Here is a 15,677-nt window from a genome sequence, read left to right as displayed (position 1 = left end):
GTCGGTCAATTTATTTTTCACTGGCAAAACAAAAATATTTTTGATAATAATTATTGATCAATGCTTGAGTATTAACCAAGAAACATGACATTAAAATAAAATATAATTTCAATATTTCAAAATAAGAGGCGTCATTTCATCTTATAGAAAGGAACGAATAAATGTTTTTGCAAGAGGCGTCTGCAGCAATATCTACTCAAAACACTTAGAAGAAGACATTTTTAAAAGGTCTCCACTAACGTGATTCTTTGCGAATTTCTGGTGTCAGAATGGTCGAAAATCTCATGACATCGTTATATTGACGACTTTTGTGTGACAGAAAAAAAAAAGGTCCGCGATAAGACGTCTTATTTAATACAAAGATGATCTCACGACAATAACACCTCTTACAGACGTACGTGCGCTATATTACCTGGAATGCTCCTCGCATACTTATATTGGCCAGTGCTGCCTACTATTTAATTAGACTTAATTATACATCAGACTTTTTTTTTACACGGGTGAATGGAGCGTTCTGATTTCAAGAAAGCATTTCAATATCGACCTTCACCCACTGCCTTTTTTTTATTTTTATTTCTTTTTACTTGCGCTCTTTTTTACTATGATAACAAATGTGTTGTAGACGTCAGGAGAAAGAAGTTTTGAAGCTTGGAACGCAGGAAATGAATTGACGCTGGTGTTCAGACCCTGACCCTCTGGGTGAGCTTACAGCGCTCTCCCTTACAACCTTGCTGGACAGAGGGGGAGTCTGCTCCATCTATAGCCTATTCCAGTAAGAATTTTGTCTAGTCTAAACAAATTATTAAGTATCTTTTCTTTTTACTCCTGAAAATTGTTATGATTATATCTATATTCACGTTTCCTTTCTTTATTACATGTCTAAAGTCCTTCCCGAAATCTAACAGGGCTGGTTTGGGGGGGGGGGGGGGGCGTGAGCGAATTTTTGTTTTTCATTTAGGATTCACCACAGGTAAAAGTTTGAGGCTGTGCTTTAATAATTAAAAAAAACGCACCCCCCCCCCCCCCTAAAAAAAACAATAAAAAAAGAAAAAACTTTATTTTTCTTCGACCTAAAATTTGACGGTTACATATCTAAAGTACTCTGACCATGAGATGTCTATGAGAGACAACAGATAAAGGTTAGCTAGGTCAGACAAGAATTGATGCAATCGGCAGGATGGTTGATTACATTTTAAAATGTATGACAAACAAAGTTATTAAGTACAAGAGGCTCTGAGTGTGATCAGACACCAGACACTCAAGATACAATACAAATGGAAGGCTGGAGAAATAAACGATTGAAGAAGTTAAAGCATCTACAAATCGTAAGCAACATATTCGGTCATTAATACTGAAATGTTGTGTACAAGAAGAATTAGGTAGTAAAATTACACATATGTGTATGATATGTTATAGGCTATCATGGCTTTAGAAACATAGCAATTCCTGATATCTACGTGGATAGTTTGGAACTTACGACAGAGGATGTCTAGGCCAATTAAATGGAATATTAAAACTTGTTAAATAAATTGATGTCAGATTATAAATGAGTGTAGCACAGGACACCAAACTATAACATGAGATTTGTTATCGTCCATACTTAATGTGTATCATAACATGCCTTTTATTTTGTATCAATTACAATTATTTGACTGTTTAGAGTTACAAGGTCTACTGACGAATACAGGGTAGATAACTCTTTTGCTACTCTTTTTATTGGTTACCTTCCTTTCACGTGATTATCTTTTTTTTCTCTCGGCTATTGGAAAACGAGACGGGCACTAATGCAAGATTGTAAGAGAATGCACAGACCTAGAGATAGCTTAAATACATTGTTAACTATCAACTTGGTCAAAAAAAAATTATATTAATTTTCCGAAGAGGATATCTTCAGCATTAGTATTACCTGTCGAGTTCGATTCAATTCAATGTCACTAATTTACTTACTTATAGGACAATTAATCTTGTTTGTATCATTCCATTTCTCTCACTTATGCGCCCTTCTCTTGGTTACGGATTGTCTGTGTGTGGGTTTCTGGTGTAATCATGATCAAAGAAGTACAGGTTTTATATCAACTCGCTAGATTCTGACGTAACCAATAGGAAGTCTGTCGTAAGTTGAGGTGATACTTAAGGGAAGTAACAGTGGAAGGGAAGAAGGACAAGCGAGAGACGAGTCACAGAGAGAGATGTGTGTGTCATGTTTTCTTAAAGTGAGTTGAATTTCGTTTGATCACTCTTGAAGAGATTTACAAAGCTTTTATCAACTCAATCAATAAATTAACTAATTTTGTTTCATATAGGACAAGGGAGATAAATTCTTTCAGTATTGGACGAAAATGACATTAATTGTGCGGTTCTTTTTTATTTCGATTGTTTTTAAGTTATATTTCTACATATAACTACTTACAGCTACAGTGAAGTTGAAAGCTGTGTATAAATGTTGTAATACAGTGAAGTATACAGACATCCATGTAGTGTTATTAAAAGCTACGTTCATTTTTGTTGACAAAAAAGTTTGTTGTAGTTTTATTCTACCTGTTTGATTCCTATTGTAAAACATCTACAATGATATGTCTACTAGCTCTTGGTAGCTATAAACAATTCCCCCCACTATGCAAATAAAGGATGTATTAAATAACCCCGTCTCCAAAAACACATACACAGACACGCTCCGGTGATTTCCCATCCTTATAGTGACCTAGTTGTGTCTCTTGATATTTAGCCTAAGCTCTCCAGAGAAAGCAGATCAATAGAGGCACAATCATAGTGATACCTGCCAGGTAGTGGCGTCACTACTGCCGTGGCAGACACAGCTGTGCAACGGGACTTCAGTTTGTGACAATCTATTACCAAGATGTAGCCCTTGTAATAAATGAGGACTGCGATGTAATGACACAATCATAGTGCTACCTGCCAGGTAGGGGCGTCACTACTGCCGTGGCAGACACAGCTGTGCAACGGGACTTCAGTTTGTGACACCCTATTTCAAAGATGTAGTCCTTGTAATAAATGAGGACTGCGATGTAATGACACAATCATAGTGATACCTGCCAGGTAGGGGCGTCACTACTGCCGTGGCAGACACAGCTGTGCTACGGGACTTCAGTTTGTGACAAAGATGTAGTCCTTGTAATAAATGAGGACTGCGATGTAATGACACAATCATCCAAGTTTCATGACAGTTTTTAACATCCTTAATAAAAGGGCAGGGATTCAATATTAATTGTTGTTAATTAAGTTTTTTTTTATTAAACACTGAAGCTATTGTCGATTTTTTAGAGGCATAGTTTAAAAATGACGTTTATGAAACAATCTTAACTTCAGTTCTAAAACTTTGCTTTCTATTCTAAAACACACGAGAGCTCAAGAATTAGAGTTGAGTCTGTCTGTACTATAACCGCTTGGTGACTGACTGGCTTTTCTTTCGAGCCTAAGTTGTCGGGTTCGATTCTTTGTGGACTGGAATTTTAAATTTCGGAAATTTTACCCAATGGGTACCTGACATCAGTAAGAGAAATAAAGAGAGGTGGTCGATGTCTTGACCTTTATATCGTCTGCCCTATAGATCGCAAGGTGTGAAAGGGAAACAACTGTCTGTACTTTTCTGTATTACAAGCGCATACCTCCAGCAACTGGAAATATTTTGTTTTTTCTATTTTCTCAAAGTTAAAGATAATTTTAAAAAGATTATCACACGCTGAATTATTTTTTTTCACAAAACTTATATTACCTAACCCCCTCTGGCTGTATGGGTGGATTCTTTAACACTTTGATCCCCCATTTTCCATTCTCAGATCAAGTTGAAATTTCGAAAAATTATTCATTTTTGATGACAACCCATGAATTAAAATCAATCAAAGAATTAACCAATTAGTTAATCAATTAGTAGACATTAATTATTTGTGTTTGTATTGAAAAAGGAGAGGTAAACTTGCAATGTTAAGAAATATGGCAGCGATAGAAAGGTGTTCTCCCTTCACTCAATTTAAAATTTGTTTTTTTTTAAGTATCATTGTTTTTTTTTTAAGGTTGACCCTCAACAAACATCTATGAGACTGCCGCTTTCGTAAGTGTGTGTTTATGAGATTATTCTCTCACAAGAGTTACATCTTTAAAATAAAAGCTTCACCAGAGAATTATGAAACGATTCGTTATGAAATTATTCGTTCTGAGATGATTCATTACGAAATGATTGGATTTAAATTACAAGAATGTAGCCAGGGGAATAATTGAATTGTGATCTTGATGGTATTTCATACAATGTTTTATTTAAATTAAAGTTGGTTGAAATGTAGTCACGCGTTCTCACCAGATGTATAAATTGTGTCATGTGATTCAATCATGTAATAGGATGTTAATCAGGGGCTGATTACACAAAATTTAAATGTTTCTCTGCCCTCATTAAGTTAACATTTCAAACGCCAGGTCATTGAGATACTGTCGAATATTTTCCAAGCCATTTTGGTCTGCTGTTATTGCTAGAAACACTTGCAAAGGTAATGATTCAAATCATTCGTCTCATTAAAACAATTAAACAAATCAAAGCCTATATTGGGCAAATTTGCATACATTTATTTTAAATCAATCATGTGATTAATTTTTAATAGATCTAGACTTACATTAATAAACGTGGTATTAAAAACAGTTTATTATTTTATTAATTGTTTTTACTTAGCGCAACTTTCATTTCTCATGTTCACAGTCTGCTCAGTACGCTATCATCTCTCTTTTGTGGATCAGTTTTGTTTAAAGGTTTCCATTTCGCCTTTTCAAAAGATATGAAATATAAAAATTGCTCAGTCTGAATTCGAACTCGAGGTCTCGAGCCTCCATGCTAGCTACTAAGCTATCCAAGTACTTATGAAAATAGAAATAGACTTATCTCTCCTTAGCCAAGTATATTTTCTATATAAATAACAAAACTATCTAATTACGACTAATTGATTAACTAATTTATTATTCTTTATTTTGTTGTCGACAGTGAATAATTGTGCAAAGTTTCCGCTTGATCTGAGAACGGGAAGTGGTAGAAAATAACGTGTACAAGTTTCCACCCAGACAGACAGAGAGACAAGGGAGTTAATTAACGTGTACAAGTTTCCACCCAGACAGACAGAGAGACAGGGAGTTAATTAACGTGTACAAGTTTCCACCCAGACAGACAGAGAGACAAGGGAGTTAATTAACGTGTACAAGTTTCCACCCAGACAGACAGAGAGACAGGGAGTTAATTAACGTGTACAAGTTTCCACCCAGACAGACAGAGAGACAAGGGAGTTAATATAAGCTTTGAAAAAAAAAAACAGTTGTTTCTTCTTTTAATCTTTCAGTACAATAAGTCCTGAAGTATTCCATTGAACTAAATACATTTTCATTGATCACCAATGTATTCGCTTACTTTGGAAGTTTCTTGATCAGAATCTTTTAAGGCGCACCATCATCATTATTTCCCTGTTAACTTTTGTCGTAGGGGGCGCTGTGACAGATTGAGTAACCTATTCCCTCCACTTTTCCCGGTCAGCATCTGTTTTTAGCAACAGGGCAGGTTCATTCTATTAAAATAATAATTAAATTATTGCCCAATCACAAAAAAAATATTACTTACAATACGCTTCGTAAATTATATTAGAATAATACTTGGAAAAAAAAAAGCTAAAACATATTAGTTGTTCCGGGTCATTTGAAACCTGTTTTATAAAAGAGGGAAATAACTTACACATTGGAATATTTTGTTAGATTACGTTATCACTTTAAAAAACAGGATAGGTGGTTATCAATTAGGAATTCGGTTCTTCTAACGAACAGTTAGAGCTTGTTTGAGAACAAGCAAGTTGGAGATTTTCAAACATGGCTGAAAAGCCTATAAATAGCTTTTTGGTGTATCTGGTGTACAGAAATAAAGGACGTGGTGATATGTTTTAAAAAAAAAACGTGATACAGTATGTGCACATTTCGGCACTGCAGAATCAAGTTTTTAAACTCTTCAGTCTGTATGTTTGTAACTTTAAATTAGTAGGAAATTTTGAAGTTCAATTTAGTTTCCTTGACACTGTTTCTGAAAATCTCTGGAAAATTTAATGTCAACTAACTGCCGATATTTTGTTTAAAAAAAAAAGATTTTTGTACATTTCTAACCTTAGGTTTACTTGAAGATTGTTTTTCATATTTTTTTGTATGTGATAAGGCAAGTATTTATTAAGAGGTGTATAGTTTAACAGAGGCGTTACAATGGTTGGTGTCACCCGATGAGGTTGACGATTGGTCTCAGTCCACATTACTTTTAGAAAAATGATGTAATTGTTGACAAAGTAGTGGTGAAGCTACAGCTGTTTAAAGTAATTCTCTAGATTTATTCACAAAAACTTTTCTCAAATCAAATTTGTGTGGTATATCAATAGAAATTTAATCTATATTAAAGTAGCCATACAATGTGTCTGAAGAAGGAAAAAAAAAATCGTGGGTGATCAATTTTTGATAATCTAGTTTGTAAATATTTTGTTTAGCAAAGTTCCATTTCACCATTGTCTCACCCTCCGCGACCCTCACACTCCCCACCCCCTTTCATTGAAGCCACTGCATTTTGAGCCATTTTTAAAGTATATGTCTTTCTGTATTTATCTAAAAAGTCAATGAAAGCTAACACTTCTCTCTTGTATTTCCATTTGTTTCAGACGAGAATGAATTACGTTCTTGGACTGTCTATAGGTATTGTTCTTGGCTTAAACACTGCATCCGCCTATCTTGTTCCACTCAATAATACCTCATATGCCACGGCTTGTAAAGAAACAGATAAGACCTGTGATCGTAGCAACCTTTCCAACAAGACATCAGCGTGTCAGCTTCTCAAAGAGAACGCAACCTACCTCTGCTACGTGAAGCAAGGTTTCTGTAAAGAGAACGATTTCCAAAACCTAATGGCGACTGAGTGTAATGTAAGCAGCACAACGATCAACAGCAGTGACGCCAAGAACAGTTTTTACAACGCTTTGGCCAATGTCTCTCAAAACTGTCAGACTCGTGTGGTCAACAGTACCTACTCTTCAATGATTTTCACGGTTCTCAAGTCAGAGGAGCAGTTCTGCTTACTTATAAATACTAGTCTCAACACAATTTCCTGGGAATCGTATGTCAAGAACACATCAACAAACTGCAGTGCGAGCGATTTCCAAACTCTGAAAAACGCAGCGTGTGCCAACAACTTGACCAGTGTTGATCAGAGATTCTCCCGGGCGATACTGAGTTCGAGCATGTCATGCCGGAGCCAGCTATCTCAGTGTACTGAATCGAACGGAACAGCGAAGAGCTTCACGAGAGACGAGTACTACTGCCAGTTCCTGAGGCTCAACGTATCCAGCTGGAGCACAGAAACATGCTTAAGAAAAAATTGCACTGTGGATGAGTTCAAAAGACTGATAGTTGCTGCATGCGGTGAAGGAACCACAACACCCCCAACGCCAAAACCTCTAATCCAAGGCACTGTAACAACTGAAGGGGTTTTAACAACTACGAGCGACGCAAGAACTCTCGCTCCATCAAATGTCGAATTCTTTTTTCTGAGTATATTGTTTGCAGCGTTGTCCAAATTCGACGTCACAAGTCTCTAAATGTGAACATACGTCGTTAGTGAACGGCCAACACTTAGTTCATTTAAATTGTAATAGTGAATGCTTTCTTTATGATTTTTAATGTGAGAATTCCAAATTTTTTAACAAATGTTTATTTTAAAAATAATAAAAACATGTCATGGAGTATAATATTAATGAAAAGGGAAATTGCAGAGAGAGAGAGAGAGAGAGAGAGAGAGAGAGAGAGAGAGAGAGAGAGAGAGAAAGGAGTGGGGAGAGGGGTAAAGAGTGAGAGAGAGTGAAATGAAAAATTGAAAATGAGGTCGAGATGAACGGAGACCATTCATTATAGACTGACCTGCAACATCACAACCTGTCGGCAGTGGAGACCAATAGCTCGTTGCCACGTCACAGGTTTGTATGACGTTACAACGAGCTATTGGTTGGGTCTAGGATAAAAGAGTTGGAGAGGAAGACAGGGGAAAAAAAGAAAGAGAAAAAGGTGAGAGTGTGTGAGTGCATGATGTAGACACGCAGACGTGACTTAGCCAAACATTGAAATAAAATAAAACCCATCAATTCACCTTTTCATTTTAGAGCAGGAAGAAAAAAAAAACATCGATGTTTTGTTTTGTATTAGGCTTGCAACAGAGCAAAGAGTTTTTTAATAAATGACACAAACCTTTGATTCCAAATTTATGAGAAACTCATTAATTCAACAAAAAAATAGAAGAGGATTTAGAATGAAATGTTGCGAATAACATCCTGAATAGCTGGTGATATCTTTTTAAGACTGTCTTCCTAATAGTGGCTTTACAAATTACAGATTACAGATTACAAATAATCTTATCCACAGTGAATGAAAAACTTTTTAAGGCAAATATTATATTAACCTTTTAGCTCAGTAATTATTGGGACATAAAATATAAAGAAATTTGGATTCCTTCTTTTCTTGGTATTTGTCCTAAGCGTTGACTCTTGGAACTCTAGCTCCACGGACTCCCACCTGCCTGTCTGAACACATTTCGGTCTGGCTAACAGATTCAAGCATTTTTACATCCATATTACTGACGATTCGTATCCTAAGTCCCTCAGGTTAAAACGAAGACCTAAGGTCGAGCACACCGGGGAAACTCCCCCATATTCCTTATCTGTACATTATCAGTTGTTCAGGTGTCCGCCATAAAAACAGTCCCCTAAGAAACGGTGAGTGGGTAGTGACATGTTTGTTGGGGCTTTCTTCCATACCCACCAGTCAACTGGACTCGGTTCTAAGGCATCCCAACAAGGGGTTCCGTTTGGCTTTCCTATTGGCCGAATCGTCTCCTCCAACGACCGTTTCCATCCAAGTGCTGAGAATTCTTGCCTGGAAATGGAATTGAGACACAGTTCTGTTAAGTTCCCTCCCTCTCCCCTCCCACACACACAGGTCCACTGACAGATAAACAAAAGCTGTTAGCTAGGTACTATGAAAAGAAGACAAATGAGTTTGTACTTTTACAAGTCAACACTCCGTCTGGCAAAAAGGAAGAACACCCCAATACTGCGAGGAGACGAAAGCTGAGCTGGTTTGGTCATATTGTAAGACATACTGTCTAAAGACCTCAGTTACATGAGGCATTAAATGATTAGTGCTTCACAACCAGGTCCACACACTCACTGTTTATGGTTATTTAACTATGAATCTTTATTACTTAATTGTATTGTATAATAATACTATTTTGGTATTACATAACATAAATTTGTTAAAATACTTATAGCGTACATTTAATAATAAAATAATAATAATAATGATAACTATTAAAAAAAACAAATTATACATTCACATAAGGGAAACTATTACAAACAACTTTATTCGTGGTACATAATCAGATAGTTCTTCAATATCCACACATCACAAATTGTCAACATCCACACATCACAATGTCCTCTATCGGATCTACTTGAGGATCAGTACAATCCTTATTTCAAAGCTAATATCAACTCTGTCTGCCTGATACAATGTTTGTTACACGTTATCTCTCCCACTTTCTAGTCCTGGATCAAGTTATAACTTCTGCACATTTATTATTTATTCCTGAAAATATATGGAACACAGTGGCTGAGTGGTGAGTGGTTAAGCGGTTGGATTCTGAGCCTGGGGACCTGGGTTCGAATCTCGGTGAATACCGGGATTTTTAATTTCGGAATTTTTAGGGCGCACCTTAGTCCACCCAACTCTAATGGGTACCTGACATTAGTTGGGGAAAGTAAAGGCAACCGGTCGTTGCACTGGCTAACCTGATAGTTAATTGTTGACCAAAGAAACAGAAGACTTAACATCATCTGCCCTATAGATCACATGGTCTGAATAAAGGAGAACTTTATTTATTTATGTTATTGTACTTACAAAAAATATATGAATCAATAAAAAATGAACCACCACATTAACTGATTAATGGTAATCGAATGGCATAGTCTGCTATTAATTGCGGGAATAAAATCTTAAGGTATTGGTGTAAATGACTTTAAGCTGTACAGGTCTTCTGAGATAAGCTTTTTAAAAATAATTTGTATAATTTGCTAGTTTTCATTTACATTACTAACCAACCAAACTGCACTAACCCAGAAAAAAACTTTTTGCCGATGATTGCAATGTAGAAATTCTTTAATTCTTTCTAAAAAAAATAATAACCACATTTGTGACTAATACATTCTGTCTTCTCCCATTTCGTAGGAAGTACAGCTTTAGTTCAGTCAAACTCTCCTAGTCTAAATATGTCAGCGTCACTCCTGACCTCCACCCCTTCACAAGACACTTTCAAAACAGCCAGAATCAGGTCACACTCCAAGTAAACTAGGTCATGACTGTGACGTACCTGCTGGAAGAAGACAAATAGTTTCAGTAGGAAAAAAAAACAAAAACCCGGATCTCATGCGAAAGATCTGATTGGTTAGATCTGGTTGGGAATAGCGCAGACCAAGAAGTGTTAAAGGTGAATGAAAAAATACAATAAAAAAAAAATAAATAGGTAGTGTGTGTGTGTGCGTGTGTGTGTGTTTACATATGGACGGATGAGTATTGGAAAGATTCAGCCTTCGGTTAAAAGTAACTTTGACCTAAAAGCATATGCCACATATCTATATCCACATTACGTATTAGGACTCCAAAAAGGTTTGGGTGGGGGAGGGGGGAGGAGTCAAACAAGGAACCTCATTTACATCGAAATATTCTATTGTATATATCTACTATCTAGTTGTGTGTTTTAATTTTCTACTTCATTTCTTGGCCAGCTCTTTTAGAAGTGCCCGAAATTGAATCTACTGGCCTCTGTCTACGTCACGGTCTTCCAGTGTAGTCGCATTAAAAAAAACAACAAAGCTTTTTTTTTTAAGGGGCATAATTCCATATTTACACCCACATAACACATAATATAAAAACTGTACAATTTATTTCACTTTTTTCGATCAAACAAAATTAGTGATATTGCGACAGTCATAATGTGGAAGTCGTAATGTGGCAGTCATAATGTGGCAGTCATAATGTGGCAGTCATAATGTGGTAGTCATAATGTGGCAGTCATAATGTGGTAGTCATAATGTGGCAGTCATAATGTGGTAGTCATAATGCGACACTCATTATATGACAGTCATAATATGACAGTAATGACATCACAGCCTAGATGTGACAATCGTTCAATGCTGTCAATTACTCTAAAGCATGAAAGACCATAATGATAACTTGCTGGATATGACCCGTGGTCTGCTGGCCTAAGTTTGGGTATTACTGATCGAGTGGATTGGCTTTAGATCTGTGTCAGATATGGCGATTGTTCCCTTCAGTATTTTAAAAAAATATTTTGCCACAAGAATGAGGGTAGAATTTTTGGTTCACACAACATATTCATATCTAATATGAATTACTATGAAAACGGGTTTACCCGATTTGTTGAAAGGGCTTCGTTCATACATACATACATACATACATGCATACATACATACATACATACATACATGCATACATACATATATACATACATGCATACATACATACATACATGGATACATATATACATTAATAATAATATTTACTCCCTTTTTGAAAATGTGCTAACCATAATAACATGATGTGAATACCATCTTTTTCTATGACTGACGGCTAACGAGTGCGTCATGTGGCCAGCACAACGACATACCTTCTTAATCCCCCCACCCCCACCAACTAATGTCCAATACACATTAGACCGATTTTTAGAGTATATGGACTAATGGAGTTATCGGACGTGCAAATAACCGAAAGTAAGACATGCCACCTTACATCCAGACTAGAACTGTAGACCTCAGTAAGAGGCTTAGTTACATGTGGCATTGGATGATTAGAACAAGTGCTTCACCACCTGGCCACCCAATCACTGTTTTTAATTATTCTAAAAAAATAAATCGTTATTATTCAATTGATATTGTATAATAACATTTTTTTGGTATTACATAATATACATTGTTAAAATACTTATAGTGTAAATTAGATAATAATAATAATGGTAATGATAATAATAACTATGAAAATATACATTCACACAGAAGTGAAACTATTGGTAGCTTCTTTATTCGAGGTACATAACAAGCTATTTCTTTAAAATCTACAATGTGCTATCCACATTCATTAATTATTATTATTGGATCTACTAAAATATTATTACATTCTAGTCGTATTTCAGCTCTGTCTGGTACAATTTGTGTACACGTCTGGTACAATTTGTGTACACGTCTGGTACAATTTGTGTACACGTCTGGTACAATTTGTGTACACGTCTGGTACAATTTGTGTACACGTCTGGTACAATTTGTGTACACGTCTGGTACAATTTGTGTACACGTCTGGTACAATTTGTGTACACGTCTGGTACAATTTGTGTACACGTCTGGTACAATTTGTGTACACGTCTGGTACAATTTGTGTACACGTCTGGTACAATTTGTGTACACGTCTGGTACAATTTGTGTACACGTCTGGTACAATTTGTGTACACGTCTGGTACAATTTGTGTACACGTCTGGTACAATTTGTGTACACGTTATTGCTTCTACTTTCCATTCTTGGATCATGTTATACATTTTGCCTTTGTATATCTATTTGATGGCATGTGTTTCATTTTTTTTTAAATTGCATATTTATGAACGGATTAGCGGTAATTAATATAGTTTTATATTAATTAATGGAAATAAATCTTAAAGTATTGATGTAAATCAGCGATGCCCAAATTACGGCCCGCGGGCCAGATCCGGCCCGCGACGTGCTTATATCCGGCCCGCCAAAACATTGGAAGAAAATGTAAAAAAAAATGTAAAAAATTAAAATGTTGAAAAAATATTCTATTGAAGTTAAGATTCTAACCCTTTCTTGGATGATTTCCTTCTTTGGGTTTGTTATTCTAACAGTTGTAGTCAATATTTGTTTTAGTGTAAGAACACAAGTGTTGTGTTTTTTTTTTTTAATGGCGATAAAACTTGACAGCCATTTTTAATTCTTGGACTATGCCACTACTGTCTTGAGTTAGCCGTGTCCTTGACACCTTGTGTGTGCAACACAGAGCATCATTGATGCATCGTTTTGGGTCGTGTTCTTTTGATATCAAAGCGATTGGTACCGTAGTGTTTAACGTTTGTGATTGAATGACATGGGAGAGCCTAAGAAACGAAAAGTGGACTCTGAATGTAGAAACTTTCAGGAAAAGTGGACAGCTCTTTACTTTTTGTGGAATAGGATAGTAAGCCAACATGTTTAATTTGTAAAGAACATAACATTCAAAGGCATTATGAAACCAAACACATAAACACATATAGTGGCATTCTTGGTTGGAGCCGCGACGACAAGATTGTCAAGTTACGACTAGAGATTGGGAGATTGACGAGAATATAGAACAAAAAGAGACAAGAAAATGAGTCTGCAATAAGGGCCAGCTACAGAGTTACTCCCATCTAAAGTAGAGCAATGAAGACTTTTTCGGATGGCGAATGTGTAAAAAAGTGCTTGCTAGCAGTGATGGTAGAACTGTGTACTGAAAAGAAGAATGCAGAAGAAGCTCTCAGCCTTTCTCGCATGACACTTACAAGGCGAGTGGAAGATTTGGGTGAAAATCTCCATTCACAATTAAAAGACAGAGCAGCAGAATTTGAAATATTTTCTATTGCCGCTGACGTGTCCACTGACATAACTGATACCACACAACTCTTAGTATTTATTCGCGGTACAAACAGCAATTTTGATATAACAGAAGAGTTAGCAGCTATGCGGAGTGTGCATGGGACTACACCTGGAGAAGACCTGTTCAAAGAAGTGTCAACTATCATAGAGGACCTTGCTCTTCCTTGGAATAAATTAGTTGGAGTGACTACTGATGGCGCTAGAAATATGATTGGATGTCACAGTGGACTGACAGCAAGAGTTATTTAAAAGTTGTTGAGTCAAATGGAACTGAACCCCTGCGGCTTTACTGCATCATTCACCAACAAAATCTCTGTGAAAAGGTTTTGAATCAGGACCATGTGATGATGATTGTGCTCAACACTGTAAATTTCATCAAATCAATGGACATAACTGTCAAAGATTTTCTGACAGAAATACAGTCCTAATATGAAGACGTTCTATTTCACAGTAAAGTGTGTGTGTGTGTGTGGGGGGGGGGAACTGGTTAAGCTGAGGAAAGGTATTTAAACTTTTTTTTTTTATTTGAGACACGAAATTGAAATATTTATGACGGAAAAATCAAAACAAGTGCCACAACTGGACGGCACCTCATGGTTGTAGGATTTGGCTTTTTTTATGCGACATCACATTTAAATGAGCTCAACACCAAAGTACAGGGGACAAATTGATTTCGCATGTGTATGCAGACATAAACGCTTCCCAAACAAAATTCAACATTCAACAGGCGGAAAGGGAGCATCTTGTCCACTTTCCAACCTGTGCCACTCTACAAAATGATAAGCAACTAAATATGTCTTTCCCAAAAGAAAGTATGATCCAACGTTTGAGGCTCTTGATGGGTAATTGCAGTTAAAGTTTTGTGGATTTTCATAATTTAAAAAAATGGAATCCGTGTTTTTGAAAATCCTTTTGCTGCCGATGTGTCAAGTGCCCCGACAGATCTGCAACTGGAACTGATTGATTACAAAGCCAGACATCCCTGCTTGACACATTTCAAGTGATGCAGACTATTGACTTCTACTCTGTGTTACCTGCTGAAGTGTTTCCAAATCTTCGAGAGCAAGCGCTAAGGATGATCACAATGTTTACAAGCACTTATTTGTGTTGACAAACTTTTTCTTGGTGTTTCACCTATGCAGCTAGATATTCAGAAGATGGTTTTGGATAAACTTCATGAAACACATTAATGTATGTAGGTATGTCCACAAATAAAACTAGTAAAAATAGCTTATTGTATTTTTTTTCTTTTTGGTGATATGGCCCGCGACACGAATGCCGAAAATTAAAATGGCTCGCAGACCAAGTAAGGTTGGGCATCACTGATGTAAATGACTAAACTGTACAGCTCTTCATCTTAGATAAGCTTTTTTTTTTAATTTGTGTACTTTGTGAATTGTAATTTATATTTTACTAACCAACCTAACTGCACCAGACCTAGATAAAACTTTGATTTTTCGCAATGTGCAAATTCTTTAATTAATCACGTTTTGTGACCAATACATTTTGTTCTTTCCCTTTTGTAGGAAGTCCAACTCTAGTTTACTCAAACCCTCTTAGTCAGCGTCCCTTCTGGCCTCCACCCCTTCTCCATACACTTTCAAAACAGCCAGAATCAGGTCACACTCCAAGTAAACTAGGTCATGACTGTGACGTACCTGTTCTCAAAAACCGGATCTCATGCGAAAGAAATTTGATTGGTTAGATCTGGTTGGGAACAGTGCAGTACAGAACAGTACAGTTAAAGGTGAATGAAAAAATAAATAGGTAGTGTGTGTGTTTGTGTGTTATTATGTGCAGGGATGTGTGTCGGAAACATTGAGCCTTCGGTTAAAAATAACTTTGACCTAAAATGCGTATGCTGCACATTTATTTCCGCATTAGGTATTTGGGCTCCAAAAGTGGGGGCGTAGTCAAACAAGGAA

At 36.4% G+C, this 15,677-nt stretch overlaps 1 protein-coding gene across 1 annotated transcript; it reads left to right on the top strand.

The window, feature by feature from the left end:
- Nucleotides 1-4,350: 4,350 nt before the first annotated feature.
- On the top strand, nt 4,351-7,759 carry LOC106070174 (uncharacterized). The gene is made up of 2 exons (XM_013230016.2): nt 4,351-4,499; nt 6,675-7,759. Exon 2 carries the CDS (start codon nt 6,681-6,683, stop codon nt 7,605-7,607), a length of 927 nt encoding a protein of 308 aa, XP_013085470.2. The 5' UTR covers nt 4,351-4,499; nt 6,675-6,680; the 3' UTR covers nt 7,608-7,759.
- Nucleotides 7,760-15,677: the final 7,918 nt, after the last annotated feature.

The sequence above is a fragment of the Biomphalaria glabrata genome, chromosome 7 (assembly GCF_947242115.1).
Source record: "Biomphalaria glabrata chromosome 7, xgBioGlab47.1, whole genome shotgun sequence".
Classification (NCBI taxonomy): domain Eukaryota; kingdom Metazoa; phylum Mollusca; class Gastropoda; family Planorbidae; genus Biomphalaria; species Biomphalaria glabrata.
The sequence above is the reverse complement of the archived record's forward strand: the minus strand, read 5'-3'. Positions and strand labels throughout refer to the sequence as shown.